The sequence below is a fragment of the Stegodyphus dumicola genome, chromosome 11 (assembly GCF_044657685.1).
Source record: "Stegodyphus dumicola isolate Sdum_Otavi_A_Nest chromosome 11, ASM4465768v1".
Lineage (NCBI taxonomy): Eukaryota > Metazoa > Arthropoda > Arachnida > Araneae > Eresidae > Stegodyphus > Stegodyphus dumicola.
This window is the reverse complement of record NC_140778.1, coordinates 129,070,242-129,092,856: the sequence shown is the minus strand read 5'-3', so window position 1 is coordinate 129,092,856 and position 22,615 is coordinate 129,070,242. Positions and strand designations below refer to the sequence as shown.

Genomic DNA, 22,615 nt, shown 5'->3' with positions numbered 1-22,615 from the left:
TTGTTTGAAGATATATTTATTGAATTGACACTTTATATTTATCATTGGAGTGACGCTTTATTGACGCTTATTTATTTAAAGAAATTAGTGCCCTTTTATATTGAATTTCAGTTTTGGAAATAGAAAATAGTCTAATGACACCAAATAAAGAGAGTGTTTCTGTGATCTGTTTGTTCAAGATCTGTTATAGTCTTGGTTATCATTCAAAACATCAGGTGTCTCTATTCTAAAACTTTGATCTGATACCATGTACTCTTTTCACGAGTCTATCCAAATCTGCAACATAATATTTTATTTTGATAGCCTAACTTGAAGCAAAATCATAATGTGTTTAATCTCTGCTGATCAAAGAAAGCATTTAGCATCATACATCTAAATGATCATGTAAACTTTCTCTTATGTTGGAAAACTATGAATATCTCTCAAGAATACAAGAATAGAGAATTGCAGCATCGTTGTATACTGTCTTTCGACATTTCATTGGATTTAGTTGTCAGTTTTCGAAACTTAAAACATAATTTATCTGAACTGTTTATTCCCTTGACCAATTCCTGACAATACTCAGACTATCAGAACTAATGAGTGAAGATGCTTACAATTTATTTATTTACTTTTAGCTAAAAAACTGCAGATTCATATGCAGAAAGTGTTATGCATCAACATTTTATTGTTTCTTAAAATGCACACAGTTCTAAAACTTTGTAGAGAAATTTTACACTAAAAACTATTTATATACTTAAGTGATAAATAATACTGGATTAATGTACTTGTAGTCATCCAGCATTATATGAGAGAAAGTTAGAAATGAACCACACTCTTGTTTTCTCAGTTTATTAAAGAGTTTGAACATGTATGTCAGTTTTTTACATAATTGCCTTCCGTTTGGATGCATTTGGTTCAGTGGTCTCTTTCCAAGAAGAAGGTTTTTGAATAGTCGTGCAATCATATATGTATACTTGCCTCACTTTTTTGTCTGTGGAAAATGACAACCCCGTAAAACATCTTTGGAAATTCAAAGCAATGGTAGTGTGGGAAAAGCTGACATCTGTGCTGTAGACAAGGTCTTTTTAGCATTTTTCAACTCAACAACTGCTTTATAATTTCAATGTTCTTGCATTTGGGCTCTGTATTAAGTGCTTTTGTCATTTATGTCTTACAAATTTTATGGAGGCCAAGCTCATTGTAGATGATCTGATAAGCAGTTGGCTAATATCGTCTTTTAAGTAGGCTGAATCCTTTTCTCATCAATGGTGGGGAATTGTCTGCTCCCTTCTTCCTCTTTATGCTTCACATTTTTCTGTCACTTCTATATCCATGCAAATTAATTTCTGTGCACATCTTAAACTTTTTTCATTGATGATCTCTTTTGTCACCAAGACTTTTCTTTTTTGCAATCCTAGATGTTAAATACAAACTAAGGATACAAAAATTAATATATTCCCATAAACAATATCTTTCTTTCTTTACAACATGCACATGAAAAGTAGGAATTTTAAGGTTTTTTTTTTTTTTTTTTTTTTTTTTTCTAAGTATACAAAAATAAATGAAAGAATATCATATTAAAATGAAACATATGTGCTTGTTTCTTGTTGAGTAACAAATGAGATCTTGGTACAATATCTGCCCCTGCCAGATATAAAACATCTTTATCCTTTTTTCAGTATTGAAAGATATTCGGATTTAATAAGTATTCTTGTTGAGTAACAAATGAAATCTTGGTACAATAGCTGCCTCTGCTGGATGGATATAAAACGTCTTCATCCTTTTTCAGTATTGAAAGATATTCGGATTTAATAAGCATTAAAGCTAAAAAAACTCATTTCACATACATATGTGGTGCTGAACGGTAGAAAAACATTTAATGTCATTTCAAAGATTGTGTGATGTGCAGTTTTAGCTGTGATCGGGAATTAAGTCAAGGGCTTTTGTGGAAATTCAAGTTTTGAGTCACTCGATGCTCAGTAAATTCTTCCTGGGCTTTATATGCTAGGTGATTAACCTCATTAATATAAGCTGAAAAAGGTTTTTTGAGTCCAAGATAACTTTTTGAAATCAACATTCAATGTAACCTGTTTGCAAAACTGTGTTTGTAGAGTTTTTAAGTGATCTATAATAATTTTGCAGTTATAATTTTACAATTATTTTTTTTAATTATAAAATTTTTCAAATTTTTCAGTTCAAAATATTTTGAATAAATCATTTTTCACCATGTTCTTCCAAATGTTGATATTTTAAATAAAATCTTCAGTTTTATCATTTGAAGTAAACATGTTGCTATTTATTCCTTGAAGAGACAAGTTGAGATTATTTAGTTTTTTAAAACTATCTGACAAATAGCTCAGCTTTGATAGCTGTAAATTGTTTTAATAAAGAGTAGCATGACCAGACTTTTGTTCAATTCAAAATATAACAATTTCATCTTTTAATATCAGTAATATTCTTAAACTTTACCCTCTTGACATTCATCTTACTTCTGCATGTAATAAAAAACGTTTGTATTTTGACATCCATATTATTTCTGTAAGTAATAAGAAAAATGTTTTTGAACTCCATGTCTTTACAAAGATTTGTAAATAAGCAGTCGTTAAGAGTATGCTTTTTAATAAAGTTTATAATTTTCATAGCATCCTGAAGCACATTGTTCAAATGTGTTGCTAATGTTTTTTGCTGCAAGGCCTCTTGATGGATCAGGCAGATTGTAAAAGTTAACTCTACCAGCAACTTTTAACAAATGATCTGAAACCAATATTTTCACCTATCACTGCTTTTGCACTCTCTGACATACTCCAGTACAAATTTTCTATTCTAAACATTCAGTTTTAAAAAATTCATCAACTTTACTGTATATCTTTTTACCCATCTTGTGTATTCTTCCAAAGAATGACAGAATAACAGTTTTTCATCAATGTTATCTTTATAAATGTAACTGGCTGTATATATAAATTTATAAATAAACTGAGCTATTTCTGAAATATCATTTGCTTCATCCAAATAAATGTAAACTCTTTTTCTTTTAAGCCTAGTAATAAGTTGTTCAAAGTGGGGTTTACTAATTTCAGAAATTCTGTGGGCAAAAGTATCACTTGATTAAGAAATTTTCTGAATTTCATCACCAGGAAGCATTACTACTATTTTAATAGCATTAAGATCTTCTCGAATGCTATGTGGCTTTTTAATTATACCAATTTGATAGGAAGCTTCTTATGATGCAAGCAAGTATTTTTCGCTAACAGTCATAAATTTCTCAAAATATTGTTTTTCTTTATTTGAAAGTTTTAATTGTCATTTGAAATTTATTTTTTGATTTATTGACATATTAAGAGATGCTTGGATTCTGGATGCCTTTTTAATTTTGATGGTTTTATATTCTTCAAAGTGTTATTGCAAATTAAAGAGTTGTTCCATTACAGTTGCAGAAATCTTTTGTCATGTTTTATTTTTAAGAGGTCTTAGATACCTCTTTCTGATTACAAGATCCTGCTTAAAATGACTTTGTAGCATAGCCATCTATATCATTATCTTTGTTACTCAAGTTCAACCATTTATCCAGGGGTAAAAGTACTTTTATCCTAAAGTATATATAAAAGATCCGGTAAATACCAACTTTAGGTGAAGTAAACAACAAAACACAATAATCTATTTTTCTTGTGATGAAACAGAAACAACTGACTGTACTGGAAAAGTGTTATCACTACACTACAGTCTGTTCCTTTAAAACAGGTACTTCAAGACCATTTCCAGTCTTCCCCCATTTGCAATCATCATGCATGTCATCGTCATCTCACAACACTTATTTTTTCCATCTTATCTGCTTTCATCCAGGTGCTTTTCATGAAGTGAAACAGGCTAAATAGAAATGGAGTGGAGGAACAAAAATTGGACCACTCAAAAAATCATCTGTAACAGCTGTAATTCCCATGGTTGCAATAAAAGTTTGGCTGTTACTACAAACGGGAAGCCCCAGCTCTCCGTCCGATAATTCAGCCATAAGCTTTTAGAGGCCTGTCCAACAAACAAGTTTGACAGTGTGAAATAACCTTTAAATTCCTATTTTAAAGCAACAGGCTATAGCCACAGCAACACCAACCTTATTCACGCCACATTTTTGTAGTGCAGGATGTTACGTACTGGTCAATTGCAACATGCATAACATTCAATACATGCTGAAATTGCAATACAATACCACTATTATGATGTGCTTAGCAGCATGTTCCTTTAAAATTCATGTATCTGCATGAAATTTTTATGACTCCCCAATATTTCTTTTTGTAAGCCCATTTGGCATCACAACCTAAAGTATTAGAAATGCTGCTGTAGAACACCATTCCCAAAGCCTCTAATGAATTTTAGCCTGATTCATCTTCTTGTCAGAGAAGTTGGATCTCTGCTGTTTATTTCTCCATGGTGTACTCTCATAGCAAAGTGGCCACTGTCAGAGTAACATGAAAAATATAATCAGTCACACTTCGAACACGTGATTACAATAATACCATTTTTAAGCATGCATGTACAGAAAGTATTATGATAAAGTTGAAGATATGGAATGGTAAAAATATGAATGATTTTTTACTTTCTCTCATATAGTTACCATGTCTATAATCTTTTTCTTTACATACAAAAATTATATTTTATGCTAATTCTGAAAAGATAATAGAGCAGTGAAAACGTATTCCACTTGTATGATACATATAGGTTTGCTTTTAAAGGCTGACAGAAATATAGAAATGATGCTCTTCATCAAAGCTGTGTATAATCAATGAAACGTGTATTCAAATCTTTTATGCTTATCTATTTTTAAGTTGTGAAAACTATGGAATAAATACATTTAATTTGGTTTGCTAAATTTTAGCTAAGCAATATCTGGTTTTATTTGGAATGCAGTTATACCTTGTAAGCCATTTATTTTTTTAAATGTTTTGTAAGATGTATGTTAAAATCAAGAATCAGCAAATGTAGCCACTGGAATCAACAAATGTATGGCCTGACTGTATAGTGGAATTATTTCTGATGCAATGAAATTATTTTTTCTAACTTAACATATACTGTTATGGATTAAAATTAACATGATGAATAATGATTGATGTAGGTATTTAATGCAACAAGAATCAGCATAATATTAATAAATTTGGAGCACTTATTTCAAAGCTTCAAATGTAGAACTTTATTATTATTACTGTTATTGCCTAAGCACAGGCGCTTCTTTTTCGTCATTTGCACTTCTGCAGCTAAAGAAGAAGGTTCTATATTTACTTCGAAACGATTGCTGCAAATTATTACTAATACGCTGTTTCTTGTTGCCTCATCACTTCAAATAATATATTTTTATATATAGTAAAAATTTTCATAGAATATATTTTTGAATAATATTTTTTACATTTATTGATGTTTTAAACATATGCTCTTTATTCTGAACATAATTTTGCTCAATAGAATAGTTTAATATGCATTTGTTTAAATTTCATGCTTCTATTGATAATTTTCATATTAGCTTAGTATTGCATATAATGTCTTCTTTGTTAATGTGCTAAGTAAACGTTAATATTTTTTAAATAGTACTATCACTTAAAAAAACTTTTATATTTCAGTTAATGAAAGGTCAGTATTATCAAAAAAACCAGAAAGGAAAAAAAGAGAAAAAAAAGTGAAAGAGCCTTTTTTTCTCTCAAAATGGACTGAAGATGTGCAAGCTGGATTTGCTCAGGCACGAGGAAAAATAACATGCTCAAGTAAAACTATACAAGAATGGAATATTCTTAACACATCTACTCTAAATTCCAAATATGATGCATTTGCTACTCTTCTTGGCTCCATTGATGATAATAGCATGACCAAAGACGAAAAAGCTATTGATTATATGGTTGAAACATTTTTGGCAAATGACTGTAAATCTATTTTAAGTTACTATTTTCTAAAACGGCCCATGGTAAGTTGTATGTTAAATTATTTTTAATTGTTTTTATTTATTTATTGTTAAATTTAAGTAATGTTTTTCTTTCACGTATATTCCATATCATACCACATGTAGAATGCGTATGTCAAAATTTTTAATTATGCTAGCCTTATTCCTTTTTTTAACATACAGTGAACATTATTATTTTTATTTTTCTCAACCAGTGTTTACACAGTATGAAAATTTAGCCTACATAAAACTTTTTTTCTAGCCAGATTAGCAAATGTTTTCATGCACTTTTTACATTTATTTTCTTCGCAATATCATTTTCCGTAGACAAAATTGCGAAAGAATTCAATCTGTCTTGAGACATGGTGACCATAAATGTGTTTTAATGGGCTTTTTTTATTAGTCACCAAAGTTTCTCTTGCCAGTGCCCACAGTAATAGGTATTGTAAACATTCTTAATGCAAACCATAGATCTGGCATGACATCTTGTAACTTATTAATGTTTATGAATTTAACAACTTCTGTTGGAAGCTTTACATCTTCAAGGAATAATTCTTTGGCTGTATCTAGTTCAATCAAGACATAAGATCAATTATTATTTTATAATACAATAATAAAAATATTTTATAATATAATAAAAATACCTTTTTTTGACATTTTCTGTTTTTATAGATATCAAACTATATAACTTTTTAGGGACATTTCTCAATTTTAAGAGCAGGAAAAATGAAATAAATCTAAACTGTTCTACAGAAATGAAAAAAATACATCATGGTACATCATTATGTATGGTTGAAAGCAAAAAAACATGAAAAAAATCTCAAAAAGAAACAAAAAAAGCTGATTCTAGCTCAATATCAGTTAGGTACGGCCATTCCTATATATTTTTTTAAATAAAAGTTCAGTGTGGGAAAGTAAAAGGCAATAAAAATTGCTATAGCTCAGAGTATCAGAAGCTGAACCTGAGTGGCACTGAGCTTAGACAGGAAAGTATTAAAAAAGTGTAAGATTAAGAAAATTTTGTTAGCCCAGAAGGGCTATTAATTTCATTTTCTCATCTTGTGTTGACTCACTATAAATGTTGGTTCACTTTTCAAATTGTTGCCACCAAATATTAGAGACCTGTGTTATCTTTAAAGAAATTAATTAATGAAGAATCTGCACAATGTGGCTGTGAATAGGAAAAATGAAAGTTGATGTATGTATGTTTTTCGCATTGTGATAAAACAACGGTACCTAGAGCCATCAGATTTTGAATAACATACTCTTCAACAATATGGGCATCTGGAAGTTCTAATTTAAAATTTTAATTTTTTTTTTTTTTTTTTTTTTTTTTTTTTTTTTTTTTTTTTTTTACTATCTATTTCATATTTTGTAACACTAACGAATTTTTCATTAAGAAACTCAACGATTTCAAATGCAATGGCAATACTGGGCGAAGGGGGGGTTATCTCCATTGTTGAGACTGTGTATCGGAAATTCTAAAGATGCGCTCATTTTAAAATTATTTTGTGATATTGCTATTGAATTGAATTTTATGGTTGAAGTGCGAAGAATATGATATTTAATAAATAAAGGCACACAAAACATTAAAAAAAGCCCCTTTGGCCATAATGTAAAATCTGAAGGCTTTCAGATTTATTAGTCCAAAGGGACAATTTGCCCAGAAGGACTATTAATTTCATTTTGACATTTTGTACCAATTCGCGTTAAGTGTTGTTTCACTTTTTAAATTGTTGCCACCAAATATTATTTCCCTGTATTATATTTAAAGAAATTAAATATGAAGAACTTACATGAATGTATGTATGTTTCTCACTTTGTGATAAAACAAAAGTACCTGAATCCATCAAAATTTGAATATCATAATCTTCCATAGAATATGGGCATGTAGAACCCCTAATTTGAATTTGAAATTTGTTTTATTATCAATTTCATATTTTATAACACTTCAACAAATTTTTTATTAATAAACTCAACGATTTCAAAGAGAGCAATGGCAACACTTTACAGGAAAAATAAAATAAATAAATAAAACATCTTTATCTCCAGTACACCAGACTCAGTATTGGAAATTCTAAGGATAGGCTCATTTTAAAATTATTTTGTGATATTGCTGTTGAATTGAATTTTTATGTTTTAAGTGCGAAGAACATAGTACAGTCAAAAGTTGTTAATCCGGACTCGTAGGGACTTCGGCGATTCCGGATTATCGATTTTTCCGGATTATAGATCATCAGTTTAAATCTCGTAAGATGGCATGCACAAATTCTAAAATTAAAAATATGAAACCGTAATTTATGAAATAAAGAACAATTATGATCTAAAGGGTATCAAAATTTACAAAAAAAATAAGCTTAATATTTATTTGTTTACTTTATTAAACATTTCTTTCAATGTAAGTTGTTTCGTTTTATGTGATAATACTTTCTCCTTAATTCTATAAACAGACATAATTTCTTGTTCAGTTACAAAGTTCCGCTGTTCAAATCCCGTAATTGCTGTGCCGAGAATACCGACTAACTTGTCAATCGAAATTTTTTCATTTTCACTAACCTCTCTGTCACCTTCTTCATGTCTTTATCCATTTTTTGCAGCAATTCCACTTTTTGTTTGATGGACATCGAGACATACTTTCGTTTTGTAGATCCTTTGGGAGCTCCAGAATCGGAAATTGACATAATTGAAAGTTCAAGTTTACTTTTATAAAATTGCTCTTACAGTCTGCAAAAAATAATAAGCCGCATCCAATTCGAAGATTAAGGAACAACGCAATCGTCAACATTAACTGAAATAGATAATTATATAATTTTAGCTTATACCATCCGTTATACATTAAACGCGCACATGAAAACGTATTCTGCACTTGCGCACACGCATATGCGCGTGCACATAAAGGTCTTACGTGCACGCGGAAACGCCTATGCGCATGTTTTTAGCTTTGAGGTCCGGATTATGGGTGTCCGAATTAACGACTTTTGACTGTATACAATAAATAAAGGTAACACACAAAATGTTTAAAAAAAAAAAAAAAAAATTGCCGCTTTGGACGTGATTTAAAAATCTGAAAATTTTCAGATTTTCTTATTTTATTTTTTAATATATATTATTATTATTTGCACTTTGCAAAGTGATATTTTGATGCTGCCATGTTCATGTTGCTGTACCATAAGCAAGCATTGGTCTTCAAGTTTGCTTGGAAGTTGGGTAACATCTTGCAACAGCTCTTCCTTATTCTTAAAGATTTTTTAGCGAATTTAAATCTCATGATTTTGCTAACAGTTTTTTTCTGTGATGATTTGACTTTTAAGAAGTTCATTGTTACTTGTCTTCTGCTCTGGCCTTGGTAAGAGAAAAAGGGCATCGACGCAATTGGGCTTAAAAAAGTTCGATTTTTTGCCAAATACTGCAAACATTCACAAAAGGAAAACTGGCTATGGTAAACGATAATTCAGGAATTCATTCAATATGTGCACAGCACAAGGTATTTAATATACACATATAGAAAGAATGTAATATAAATTTGTATTATTTATACTGTAGAGTCTTTTTTTTTTAACACTAGAAGTAAAAATGTGGAGTTCCCTTGCCGGGATTTAAACCCTGGACCTCTGGAATATGCATTGCTTCCAATTACACCATGAAGGCATGCAGAAAGGAAGGAGAAAATACCTTATATGCTCTCCATTTTCTAAAGGATGACTGGAGACGAGGGGACCCAATTGCCAAATTCTGGTGTGCTGGTGGAGAATTATCATGTGCCACCTTTTAGTTCAGATGCCACTTCTTGAGTCATTATTATTATTTTTTTTTTTTTAAGCAAGAGATGTGAAAAAATGTATAGTACCCTCGCTGGGACTCAAACCTCTTGAATAAGTGTTAAGTATGCTTCCTATTGCACCACAAAATCATGTGGAAAGGAAGGAGATACCTTATAATACTATTTAACACCAGTTTATCTAGCAATTTATTAAAACTGCAACATAAATCAACTCACTTGTTGTATTTAATACAATTATGTAAGCAATTCATTTAGAATAACATATATAAACGTATTGGGAGATTTTATTTAATTCAATATTATTAGCAATTAACATATGTAAACATGCTAAAATTTAACTTTTTATATTTTTCTAGTGGACACAGTTTAGCAATTGTTGTTAATAATATTTCAGACATCGTTTGTAGCTTCTTTTTCCATTGTGGAAGATTGAAAGTAGTAAGGATAATGAGTATTTTATAAGGAAAAACCGTTATGTTAACACATTGCAATTATGAAAAACTCTTTAAATGATTGACATTTGTTTCTTGCACATGTGCAGATTGGTATATGTTTGTTTCCTTCCAGTGCAGAGATATGCCAAACCCACTTTTATTCCAAGGTACCACAGAAGACTAGTACCAATTCGTTTTCCAGTTTTAACTCAATGTAAGTGATCATCATCATCTGCAGAAACATAGCCAATGCTTTGTGAAGAGTCTTTGGGATTAATATGACTTCACATCAGTATGACTTGACAAATACTGTACCTTTCAAAGCCGTACATAAGATAATGTTTATTAAATGTGATGCATTTCCCTATCATAACTTCGTAAGTATTGTGTTCTTTGGATGTTAGTAAAATTATTTGAAGCTTTTGGCTCCTTCTCAGATGGAGCTTGAAATGAAGGGCTTTTCACCCAACATTATTAATCAAGCAGTTAAAAAATTCTCATCTCAACACACTAAAAGGCACACTCTTGTTTTAGGAGATTATAAAATTTCTGTTGTCATTCCTTTCTTTCTATCAGTCAGCTATAAAGTTGCACATATTTTGCAGAAGTTTAACTTTCGGGTCGTTTATTCTCCTATCAATAAAATTCCGAGTTCCATACTCAAGGACCCCATTCCGGATATGAATTCCTGGGGTATTTATAGGATTCCTTGCCAGTGTGGTTTAATTTACATTGGCCAAACTAAGAGAGCCTTAAAATTTCGCATCAAGGAACATGAGGCATATGTTAGAAAAAAGGAAACACAGAAGTCTTCTGTTGCCCAACATTGTTGGTCTGAAAATCACTTTCAATTTTTCTGCTGCCAAAATTATTCAAAAAACATCTTCCATTATAGAACTGGATTTTCTAGAGGCATTTCACATTCAAAAAAATCTTTCTGTTCTAGTTAACGATCCTAATTCCAATCCATCTTTGCCTTTGGCCTTTAAAGAAATTATATTTTAGTTCTGGTTTCATCAACAGATGGCGCCGCTAGCTTATTTTCTGTCCAGGCTTTCTTATCTTATCTAATCATTATATCTTATGTCGTTCATTTGCGCTTTTGCAGCTGAGGATGGTGGTTTGGTAAAACCATCGAAACTAGTCCTGTGAAAATTTGAAAATATAACGCTGATTTTTGTTGTTTGACTTCTGAATTAATATTATAGATGTTAAAGAAACTGTCATTTTGTGCTTACATCTGAATAGCATATATCTCTCCATCTCGTACTTCATATGATACTCTAAGTCCCAAAGAAGCAGTTTTCAGTTGATTTGCCAACAAAATCCAACTTTCCTTGGGTAACATGAATACAATCCATTTTTCTTTGCAAAAAGCGTCCATGAAAGCATCCTTTTAATTAGGTAGATGGGCTGCTCAGATGGTATACTGGTTAGGGGAGCCTGACAGCAATACCGAAGGGCCCGGGTTCGAATCCCGGAGAAAGCATGAATGTAAAATTGTCTGCCCCTTTATAGGAAGTAGTGGTGGCTGCCTGTTAGGTGCCTCCACAATAAAATGGTCCCCACTTCTGGCCTTAGTAGTGGCCAATGTCGTTATAGGCAAGTGCTTACCATTGGGGGAGTTAGGTAGATGCCCTACATGTATTTTGCTTTAATCAACCTACTAAAATAAGACTTCCTTAAAAAGAAAAAAATAAATAAATAATAAAGAATAAAATTGCTTAAAATATGCCTGACATATTAAGGTGAAATAATACTTATATTATTATCTGCAAATCTAGAAACATTTGATTAAAAGTTAAGTGAATAGTTATTCTGTATTTACTTGCATATTTTCCCCCAGTAACCTCCCTGACTTAATAGTTACCAGTAATTTATAAGTATTTTTTATTTATTTTCTTGCTATACATAACAAATTAAAAGAATTCATAAACTGCCGGTAACTATCATGCTATGAGGGATACTTTAAAGGCAAGTCAATACGGTAATTAGTCTCCAGCTATTTTATTTCTCTGAAAAAGATAGCATATTTTGATTAATGTTTTTAATATTCTTAAATTTAGATTCTGTTAAGGTAAGTTTGGAGACCATAGCACTTCCAAGCACTTTTATTAACTTTGTATTTGTATATGCATATGTGTCCTAAATGACTCGTTTTTCAAACTCTTATAGTTTTGGAAAAAACCGTTAGAAAAATCACATCCTACAGTTCGACCTTCAACAGTAAGAGGAGACTTCGATCATCAAAAAGTAAGTTTATGCTGTGGCAAGTATTACATTGATCTTTTTTATTCTTATTGTAATTGTGTTTTATTTGATATGGTCAATACTGAGAGATAATGTATATATGAAAGATAATATATTCATGCAAGTGTTCACATTTTATTGGTAGTTATACCTTGCATTGTTTTTTCTGTGTTTTAAGCACTGTTATTGGGTGTAATGAAAATATTTTTATTATACTATTACTCATACTTTTGCTATTGCCAGTTTCATCGCTGCCATCTCTCCTGGTTTTTCATCACTTCTGCTGCCATATCTCCTTCCCCCCTTTACTTGTTAGAGTCTTCTTTTTTTCCCAGTGTGCAAATTTCATTCCTCTGTTCTTAGTGATTTTCAGCATAATTTTTCTTATTAAATTTTATTTCACTTGGTTTGTTTTATATGAAGATTCGTGCAATTTTCAATCAGTTAATACTTATTTAATTTTGTTTTACATGAATATGCGGTACATCATTAAGTTTATCCACACGATAATATGTTTAAAAGTACTTTGATAAATTAAAGCTTTCCTTCTGTACTCAGGATTTCCTCAATTTAAAAATGTGGGAAACATAATGAAATTGACCAAAAGGCATAAAATTAAGAATATCTAATTAATGTATTTTACCTAATATTGTAAATAGTTGAATAACCCAAATGCTCCGCTGTAATGCACAAAAAATTCCCTGAAATCTGGGTTTTTCATATTTGAAAGTTGGTAGCTGTGGAATGTCATCTTAGAATTTAAATAATTTGCTAGATTTTTTTCATAAAAATCATGATTCTTCTATAAGACCAAAAATCTATCTAGCTTCTCAGAATTCAGCAACGAAATTTACATTTAATAAGATCATAAAAAATTAAGTGCAACATAAATGATATAATGGCAAAAGGAAATGTAGGTAATGGAAACAACAGTGAAATTATATGACTTGCATTAAAGTTTTGCTTCAAATGTTGTTATACAGGTTGCTTTGGGGATTGTTGCAATATTTGGGCATTACTGGCAACAAGTTTTCAGTATTGATGCAAGCTACAATATTTTATTCATTATCAGTTTCATGACTATCACTAAATAAATATTTTGCAAATGTCACCAAACTTAAATCTCTAACTAAAGATCAAGCTTGTGCTTTTTTAATCAAGTAAGATTACAGTAGGTGTAATTTTTATCTTATAAAGGGAGCTAAAAATTGTCATATTAGAATGCTGGAATGTAAATAACCCATTACTTGCAGAAAAAATAACTTTTTTCTGCAAGTAATGGGGGAGGGGAATTGGAGTAATAAAATTGTGAAACTAATTAGGAAAAATAATTTTATATTTTAATGATGGGGAATTCAAACTGGAACATCCTAAAGCAGCAGTTCCCAAGCTTTTTGAATCATCCCTTTTTACTTTCTTGTATGAAGTAAAGGAAATATTGTAATCGTGAAAATTCTCGGATATCATATTTCAATAAAAATTGTTGTTGTTATGTGTGTACATATGTATGTATTTATGTGTCTCATATAGCTCAAAAACGAATAGCCTCAGACCACTGAAATTTTGTGTATAGGACTGTTATAACATGTAGTTGTGCACCTCCCTTTCTGTTTGCAATCGGCCACACCAAAAATATACAAATTTATATATATATACCCACTCTGTTACTCGGCTCTGTGAGCTCAATTTTTATTTATTTATTTTCCCCTTGGTAAATTGTACATTTTTTGCTTTAATTTTGGACCGATCACCCATTTTTTGCTTTTTGTTTTTTGCAAATTTTTCTGTTTTAAAGTGGTACCATAATTAATTTATCTCTCAGCACAGCCAATGTGCACTACAGGGCCATACTGGAATTTTCTTAAAACATGCCTGGAAAAGTCAGGGAATTTCATTCTCCTGTTTGAGGGGCAACCCTGTTAAAAGTAGAGTTCAAGTGTCTGAATAGCTATATTGAATAGATCGTGTTTTAAAATAGATGCTCTTGTATTATGGTTTATAGGATTTCAATATTTATTTACTTTAGGATGAATTACTGGATATTGTCAAATTCTTCTTTAAAGCCATTTTCCAACAGGGCAGTGTATGACCACACGTATTTACTGTCTGACAATTCTTCGACATGTAGTACGTTTTAGTTCTACCTTGCTTGGCACATGAATACTTTTTCTGACTGAATACATCATAACCATATTTGGCAAGACAGAGACCACTAATGGGTGCAGTAGATGAACTCTAGCAGCGGTTAGTACAGTTGTCTGGATTGCAATGTCCCAAAATGCTATCAGATTTCTCTTCCACTCTGTGACTTGTCATATGGCAATGGTTATTGTTTCATGGTAGACACATTCAGTACTGATCATAACACTTAAATCCTGCATTGTTTGGATAATCTTGAATCTTTTATTCATTAATGTCTAGCAGTTGGTGTATTTGTAGGAATTAAAAGCACTTAGACAACTTCATTGACATTAATAGTGAAATACATGCAAACATTATTTATAAGTATGGTGGAACATTATTTCATAAGCATTTCTCAAAATCTTCTCTCCCCATATGGTGTGTATTTCAGAGTGTCAAATAAACTGTGATGGCACTTATTCAAAATGAAATATTACATTAGCCTTATTAGTAAATTTGAATAAAAACACAAAAATTGCATCTGAAATGTTATTCAAGTTTATACAAATCTTATTATAAACTGCTAAATAATTTATTAATAATATTCCCTACTTTTAGTATTGCTTGAATTACATAAAGTCAATGTTTTAAGTCTACTTTTTAAGTATTTTTAGTTACTTTTTGTATTCCATACTGATACAGAATTACTGAACATTCTTTCATTTCAAAATTTGTGTGGTTAGTATGTAGTTAATTTAAATAAAAAACATCAGGCTAAAAAAAAAATATGTAGTTTATTTTGTTGATATTTTACATTTGTGTTTATTTTGTGCATCAACCAAACTCAGTTCCTGCAAATATGAATAAAATCTAAATGGGCTAATTTTGAATGTTATGCACTGAGGTGACTGAAATGAGAAATGTTTATCAGAAATAATAACTATAATATAAGAATATTACTTCCATATACTTGGAGCATTGTGCATACTCCGTGGATATTCTTTGCAGATTTACATTTCTTAGTGGAATTATGTTAGTAGCGTAGCAACGCAAATACGTTACAAGGCTATATACTTCCGCTTTAAAAAATCAGAGTTTTAAATTCTTTTGAATCATTATGTATTTTTATATGTATTTTATAATTTTTTATATGTAATTTCTCTCATTCATTCAGGAAAGCCTATCCGGTCATGAAAATCCATTAGTTTGTGAAGATCTGGTGACTTCCTTGAAAAATCTTTCTCTGAATGATTCGATGGAAATAAATTACTTTGGTAATGATGATAAAGGAGACTCTCTTGATTGTCCTGAAGGAATTGCAGAGACTCCATTTCAATTACCTTCATCTTTTCCAAATTCAAATGACTCAGAGATAGATAGAATGCTGGTAGCACCACCTGAATTGGTATGATTTCCTTAAGTATAAATATTAATACTAGTGAAGCTATTGGTTTATTAATATACAGATTTTTTCATTACTTGGAATGGTAATTTTTAAGTTTTAATAAACTAGTAAGCAAAAATTAAGGATGTGGTAGAAAATTAAATAACAGCAGAAAAACTTAGCAAAAAACCAATTAGGAAATCACTTAAGTTCCAGTACATGAGCATTTATTCAGCATGACATACTGTGGCCAAATGGAAAGAGTAAAGTGTAATAATTCTATGTATCGGGTTTTAACAAAAGTTTCCAGCCACCGCAAATATCATCTGATCAAACAGTTTGCTTTGGCATGTTTAATCATATTTTTTCAAACAATTTTTGGCATTTGAAAGAAAGATACTTGTTTTAGAACACCATGTTGGGAAATTTGTAAAAAATATCATCTTTAAGGTGTTTGAAATAGAACTATCACACTACCAGATTAGAACCATAATTTATTTCTAGTTCTGTTGCAAAAAGTCAGCTACAGAATGTCACCAAATCATGTGTACAGCCGTAGGTGCTGTTGTGTCATATGTTACTGTGAAGATTTGGTACCAAAAGTTCAAAAACAAGGGCTATGACATTCAAGAAGCAGAAGACTCTGTATGGCCTACTGAAATTGATGAGGCCACCTGCAAGAACTTGTAGAAGACGATCAGTATACAACCACTTAAGAGCTTGCTAAGGAGTTAGACGTTACTTCCATGTCCATTAGTCGAACTATGCATCTCATAAACTCTATATACATATTGAACCATGAGGTGTCGCATATGCTGCCTCAAGGTGATAAGGAAAGACGAGTTCAGGTCTGCACTAATCTGCTCGAATGTGAATGCAAGGACAAAATTTTGGACCGCATTGTCACTTGTGATGAAAAGTGGATTTACTTCAATAACACTGGGCGAAAAGGGGATTTGTCTGTTCCCGGTTAGCCCATCGGTAGCGTCACAAAGCGCAGTTTGACTAACAAAAGGATCATGCTTTGTATCTGTTGGGATTGCCATGGTATTATCCACAAAGATTTATTTTGGAAAAGGGAAAGCCCTCGACAGTAAGATGTACAGTGAGATGCTAGTCCATGTTTTGGTATAGTGGCCGAAACTGCTACACACACCCTGGGTTGTGACACAGGGTTGAAATAAACTTCAAACTCAAGTTTTAACAATAACACATATTTTAATAATATGAAAACCTTAACAGTTGCATATCTTGACAGTATGAGACTTGGATATATTTAGTCCCGTAATTTCAGAATTTTGTTACAGGAAAATTGCTCTATCCGATTATACACGAGGAATGATCGTTCTAGCAGGCCAACATGCCCATAGCTCCAAACAAGAAAGTTGTCCCCTCTTCTCAGCAAACCACCTTATATATCTCTCTGTGTTTACTTGCACTGAAGTCCTGGGGGGGGGAGAGATTCTTTCACTCATGCATAACAAAGTGTCCATCTCCTGACCCTGATAAAAAGACTTCTTTTATCTCTTTGTCCACTGGAGTGACCTTCAAGACTGCAACCGGAATCGTTAACAACAGCACGGAATTTCACCACTGATATGAAAACTATTGCACTCTGAAATCACTCATCCTAGACAAAGAACCTTTATGCCACCTTATCACAGTGCTATCAAGGAAGAACACCAAACTAAGTTCCAGCACAAAAAGTAACATTCCATCAAGATAATGCAAGACCACATGTGTCAGCATTCACCAGCTGGACTTTGTGCGGACTCGAATAGGATCTTTTGCCACACCTAGCATATAGCCCCAACATCCCTTCTTTGAACTTCTACTTTTTTTTTTTTTTTCCCCTACCTGCAGTTACATCTTGCTGGTGCATTCTGCACATGACATCTGAAATGAGGTTGATCTGTTTTTAGACTTGCAGCCACAAAGTTTCTGCGCCAAAGGCATTTAAGAACTAACAAAACATTGGCAGAAAATCATAGATTTGGAAGGTAATTACTACCTACACTAAAGGTACTGCTTTTGTGATTCCGCCTCCCTCCCCCCAAACTTTATTAAGAATGTTTTGGCAGAAAACTTTCGTTACAACCAGATACTTCAAAATTTTATGCAACATGTAAATCAGTTTGAACGATATGGAATCATCACAAATGTCATCATGTGTAATCATCAAGACTAAAATTACATGCAGCCTTGTATCACAAGTTTTGATGGCATTTCAGCTGATGGGAACATCTGTCTGAAGGTTTAGTAATGCTTGCTGACAAGCATCTACCATGATGGTGTTGGTGTATTTAATTATGGCAAAGCACACTAGGGCTATCTGCCTAAGGGGAAGATGCCTTCGTGGAGGACTTTCTAAGGGAAACTGGCTCGTATACACGTTACACATGGGGAAAACCACGAAAACACCCATGCAGCTAGCCCGTTCACGGGATTCGAACCTCGGACCGAACTACCAGTGTTTGGTGACTTTACCGCTCGGCCGCTGGTGGGCCCTCTACCATGATGGAGGGTTAGTATTTTGTCTTACATGTCAGGATCTTGATAGAAGAAACCCACTCTACTATTTGACACTCGGTAATGTGTTTTACTTTAACTACACACAGGTGGTTTATTTGCTTGACAACCAGTATGGTGGAGTCGTTGATACATATTCACTGGAAGCAGTGTTTTCTATGAAGCCAGGAACACATACTGGGGAGTTCAAAAGGGGGCTAGAATACTTATACTTGGTATGGGGTGCTTGTTGTCTGTATAGAGCTTCATTTCTTCCAAGTAGGATCACCAACTTGTGACCAGCCTTGTGTATTTTCTGAGATGCTGTGGGTCCATGAATCCTCTTTGTGGACAACAATGCTATATTTCAATTTACAGAAGCTGTCTCTGAACTCATGGGGGATGAAGTTATTTAGTGTGTGGATTGGCTGTCATAGTCCCTAAGTGCAATTTAACATGAGTGGGAGGTACTTGGAAGATGTTTAGTAGTTTATCCAACAGCTTCTGGCAATAATTCTGCAGTGTGATAAGTTCTGCAAGAGGAATGCCAATGGTATACATCATGCATCGAAGTCAGGGGTGATCATATCCACCGCTGAAGACTGCATTACCTTTTACCTGCTATGATTAGAAATTCATCTTTCAGTAAAGTCCTTTGCATTTTTAGGTTTCTACCTAGGTCAATGTTATTCATCTTTCATCCCAATGATATCATAATATGCTTTGTTCTGATGGGAAACTGCATAACATTACATGTGAAAACCCACCTGTAACTTCTGCACAGCAACATATTGTATTGCATAGTCATTTAAAAAAAATCTGCACACTGTAGGACCATATTTAGCAGACTACTGTGTGGTAAATGTTATGATCATAACTTAGTTATCAGATTGATTATTGTCTTGCTGTTTAATGAAATAAATATTTTTGTTTCCTAACAGTTGTATTGTTAGCAATAAATGTGCAATGTATATAAATTTCTTAAGAGTGATGTGCCTAGATTATATGATAATACTTTAGCAGGATATTTCTGTTAAAAATTAAATTAACTTTTCCATTTGATTAATAGTCTTTTAAAAGTAGTGGTAGGCTGATGCTTAATTAAACCAGTTGATCAATCCTTCAGCCCGACACCACTTCCTTACCATTTAATCAAAGTGTAGCTTAAACCCAGTGTGCTACAACTTAAATGTTAAACTCAGTTGAGACTACCTTATATGAGAATTCTAGAATTGTGAAAGACAGCATGATTCCCCCTTTACATTCAGTTTATTATTTTTAATAATTTTATCACTTTTTTATTATTTTTATTTTTGCTGTAATTGGTAGTTTTTTTATTCTGCTGTCATTAAAACTAATAAAAAATTTGTAAATTTTGTTGGATTTTTAACTTAAAATGTCAGTGCTGTCTGAAAATGCTATACTTGTGGCCAAGTAGGTGAGATCATTCAGCACTGATAGTCATCCTGAGTCTGTTTCCTAGCAAATGAGGCAGTTGTATGGGATTTGTGAGATTTTGCTCATGTTTAATGCTAATAAGAGCCAGTTTCATTTAGAAAGTCTTTCATGGAGACATCACTAAAACAAGTTGAATACACTTTTCCACAACTGTTTAATTAGCCAACTAATTATCTGAAAATGGCATTTAATAAGTATAAAAAGTTCCATAAAAATTTATGAGTAGTATACCGAGTCCCTTCCTGTACTTGTAAGCAATTAGGACTGAAACCTTTTGAAGAATTGACTCAAAATGATTTTTGATATATTAAAACGGGTGGCCAAAGTGCGGCTCGTGAGCCTGATATGGCTCTCGCAGGCAATTTGTGCGGATGGTGCATATAAAATATATGTATGAAATATGGTAAATTAAAACTATTCAGTGTCCAAAAAGAAATAATTAATTAGTTTAGACTCTTTTTACAAAGTTATCAGGGATTTCTTTCTATTTAAAACCTCTTCCACTACTTCTATAATGATGTAAATATGAACTTGTGACTTTTAGAAAATCTAAATGTGGCTCTCAAACATTCCTGAAATCAAATGTGCTGCTCTTACTATATGAACTTTGGCTAACCCTGTATTAAAAGATTATATATTTTGAATATCTTGATTGCTCAGAAGCTGCACAGAAAACAAAAAATCAAAAGATTTTTCATAATGAACAATATGTAGTCTTTGTTTGTAATGAAAAAAATTTAATGTATTCCGTGGGAGATGAACAACATAGTCTCCCTTTTCAAAAGTAAATTGAATTTGCCATAATAAATTATGAAATAAAAATTGGTTTTAGAGATTTCTTGAACTAGCTCAAGTCTTTCTGCATATTTTCCAACTTTTACTGAAATATTTATGTTAGAATGGAAATGGAGAGAGAGAGGGAAAAAAAAAAATTCTTGTTTTAATGAAGCTGTTAAATTCTATTGTATTCAGATAGCATGGATAAATTAATCTCAGTTTACCTTCTGGAATTTATTTTTTCTTTGCACTATGGTATTAAACTGCTATTTTTAGGTCTTCCAACAAGAAATGCCATTTTTTGTACAAAACGTTCATGAATGAATAAGTACCACTGCGCAAAAACAGTGAGCTTCATTTTGATAAATTCTGGCTTGCAAACACACCAGTTTTAATTTGTGGCTTTAATACCCCTTCATTTGAATGATGGTCATAGAATAATGCATTAAATACTTCAGTAAAATGAAGACTTTAGAGCTGCAAATGTTGTAAAAATGTGGAGAAAGTGTATGGTAAAGGTGTTCTGAATATTCACAAGTGTCGGTGATGATTTTGTAAATGTCTGCAAATCGAGCTTTGGTTGAAAGATACCACCTGCTGTGGGAACACTGTCTTTTTCGATGATGACACAATTATCAAAAAATAATTGTAATTGAAAGAAATCTACATGCAGTTTTTCGAAGAGGCAAAAATAATCAATTTATCATCATCAGCTTTTCATCGTTGTTTGAATGAATTTGGAATCTTGTCTAATCAAAGGGAATATATATGAATATCTGCACATCTTTCATTCACATGAAATCATTCTCCATTTCTGAACCGTCTAGTGACTAGTGGTTCAAAGCTTGCAAAGCTATAGAAAAAGAATGTAACACAATTCCCATGAAGCACTTGAAATTGACCTTCAAGAATTTTTCTTCAAAAGCCATCTGATTTCTTTAGGAATGGCATAAACCTGTTACAGCATTAAAAGAATATTATTGATTCAGGTAAAGAATATATAGGTGATAAAATTAGTATTTTACTAATTTTTTTATTTCTTCAAAACCTACTTTAAAAAAATGACATTACTTTAGCATGACTTCGTAGCTTATGTTTCCTTGATTTTGCCATTTATAGTTATTTTTTCTCAATCATAAACTGTTAATCCTTAAACCTTGATATATATATTTTTAGGTAAAACCACCAAATATCAAATATGAAACTAAACCTATGGCTTTGAATACAGAAAAAGTAAAAAAGATGTTGTGGGATATAATTTCAAGAAGATTAAATGAGGTATTTTTTTTTATAAATAAGTTTTCCATTTATTTACTTAGTATTGCACTTAAAGTTATTTTTAACGTTATTCTTTCAGTTACTAGAAATAGTTTAGATAAGAGTATTAAATAATTGGTACATTAATATTGAGAACATAAACTGTATTTGTTGTTTTATGTATCTTCAGTGTCTCGAACTACAATTAATAAATCATATGTATCTTCAAAACTCAGATAGCTAATTAATTTAATCACAGCTTTTTTGTCATGTGTTCAATTAATTATTTTAAATTAGATTTATAAACCATTTGAATTTTTTATTAATCTAGTTTGAATAAGGAAATATTCAAAAAATATCCTTGATTTATTTTTAAATAAGAAATATTCTTTAACAAAGACAATTGATTTTTATTGTAGTTTTTGTTAGCTTTTGAAGAATTCTGAATAGCATGGAAGAAATCTTATGAAATCTGAAAATTTTTCAGATTCCAGCCCCCCCCCACACAAAAAAAAGCTTCTATATTTTTTGCTTTGTGACAATGCAAGCGAAGCAGAATACTCTTTTTTAATCACTTTTAGCATTTTATTAGGAATTTCTCATCTATCTTGTTGTTAATTACTGAGTTTTTTTAATCGAAGAATTTTAAAACTTAATATTGATTTTCATAGTGTGTTTATACCTACATACAATAACCACCACTTATTAAATATATTGATTAATAAACTTAGTCACTTATGTTCAAA

The 22,615-nt window shown here is 31.6% G+C and overlaps 1 protein-coding gene across 1 annotated transcript in view; it reads left to right on the top strand.

Annotated features, from left to right (window-relative positions):
• The window catches only part of barr (non-SMC condensin I complex subunit H), an 89,111-nt gene that overhangs the window by 56,032 nt on the left and 10,464 nt on the right, over window positions 1–22,615 (top strand). The window contains exons 13-16 of the mRNA XM_085827209.1: window positions 5,586–5,923; window positions 12,290–12,367; window positions 15,660–15,890; window positions 21,789–21,890. Coding sequence (XP_085683335.1) covers window positions 5,586–5,923; window positions 12,290–12,367; window positions 15,660–15,890; window positions 21,789–21,890 — 749 coding nt within the window. The remainder of the gene's footprint in view (window positions 1–5,585; window positions 5,924–12,289; window positions 12,368–15,659; window positions 15,891–21,788; window positions 21,891–22,615) is intronic.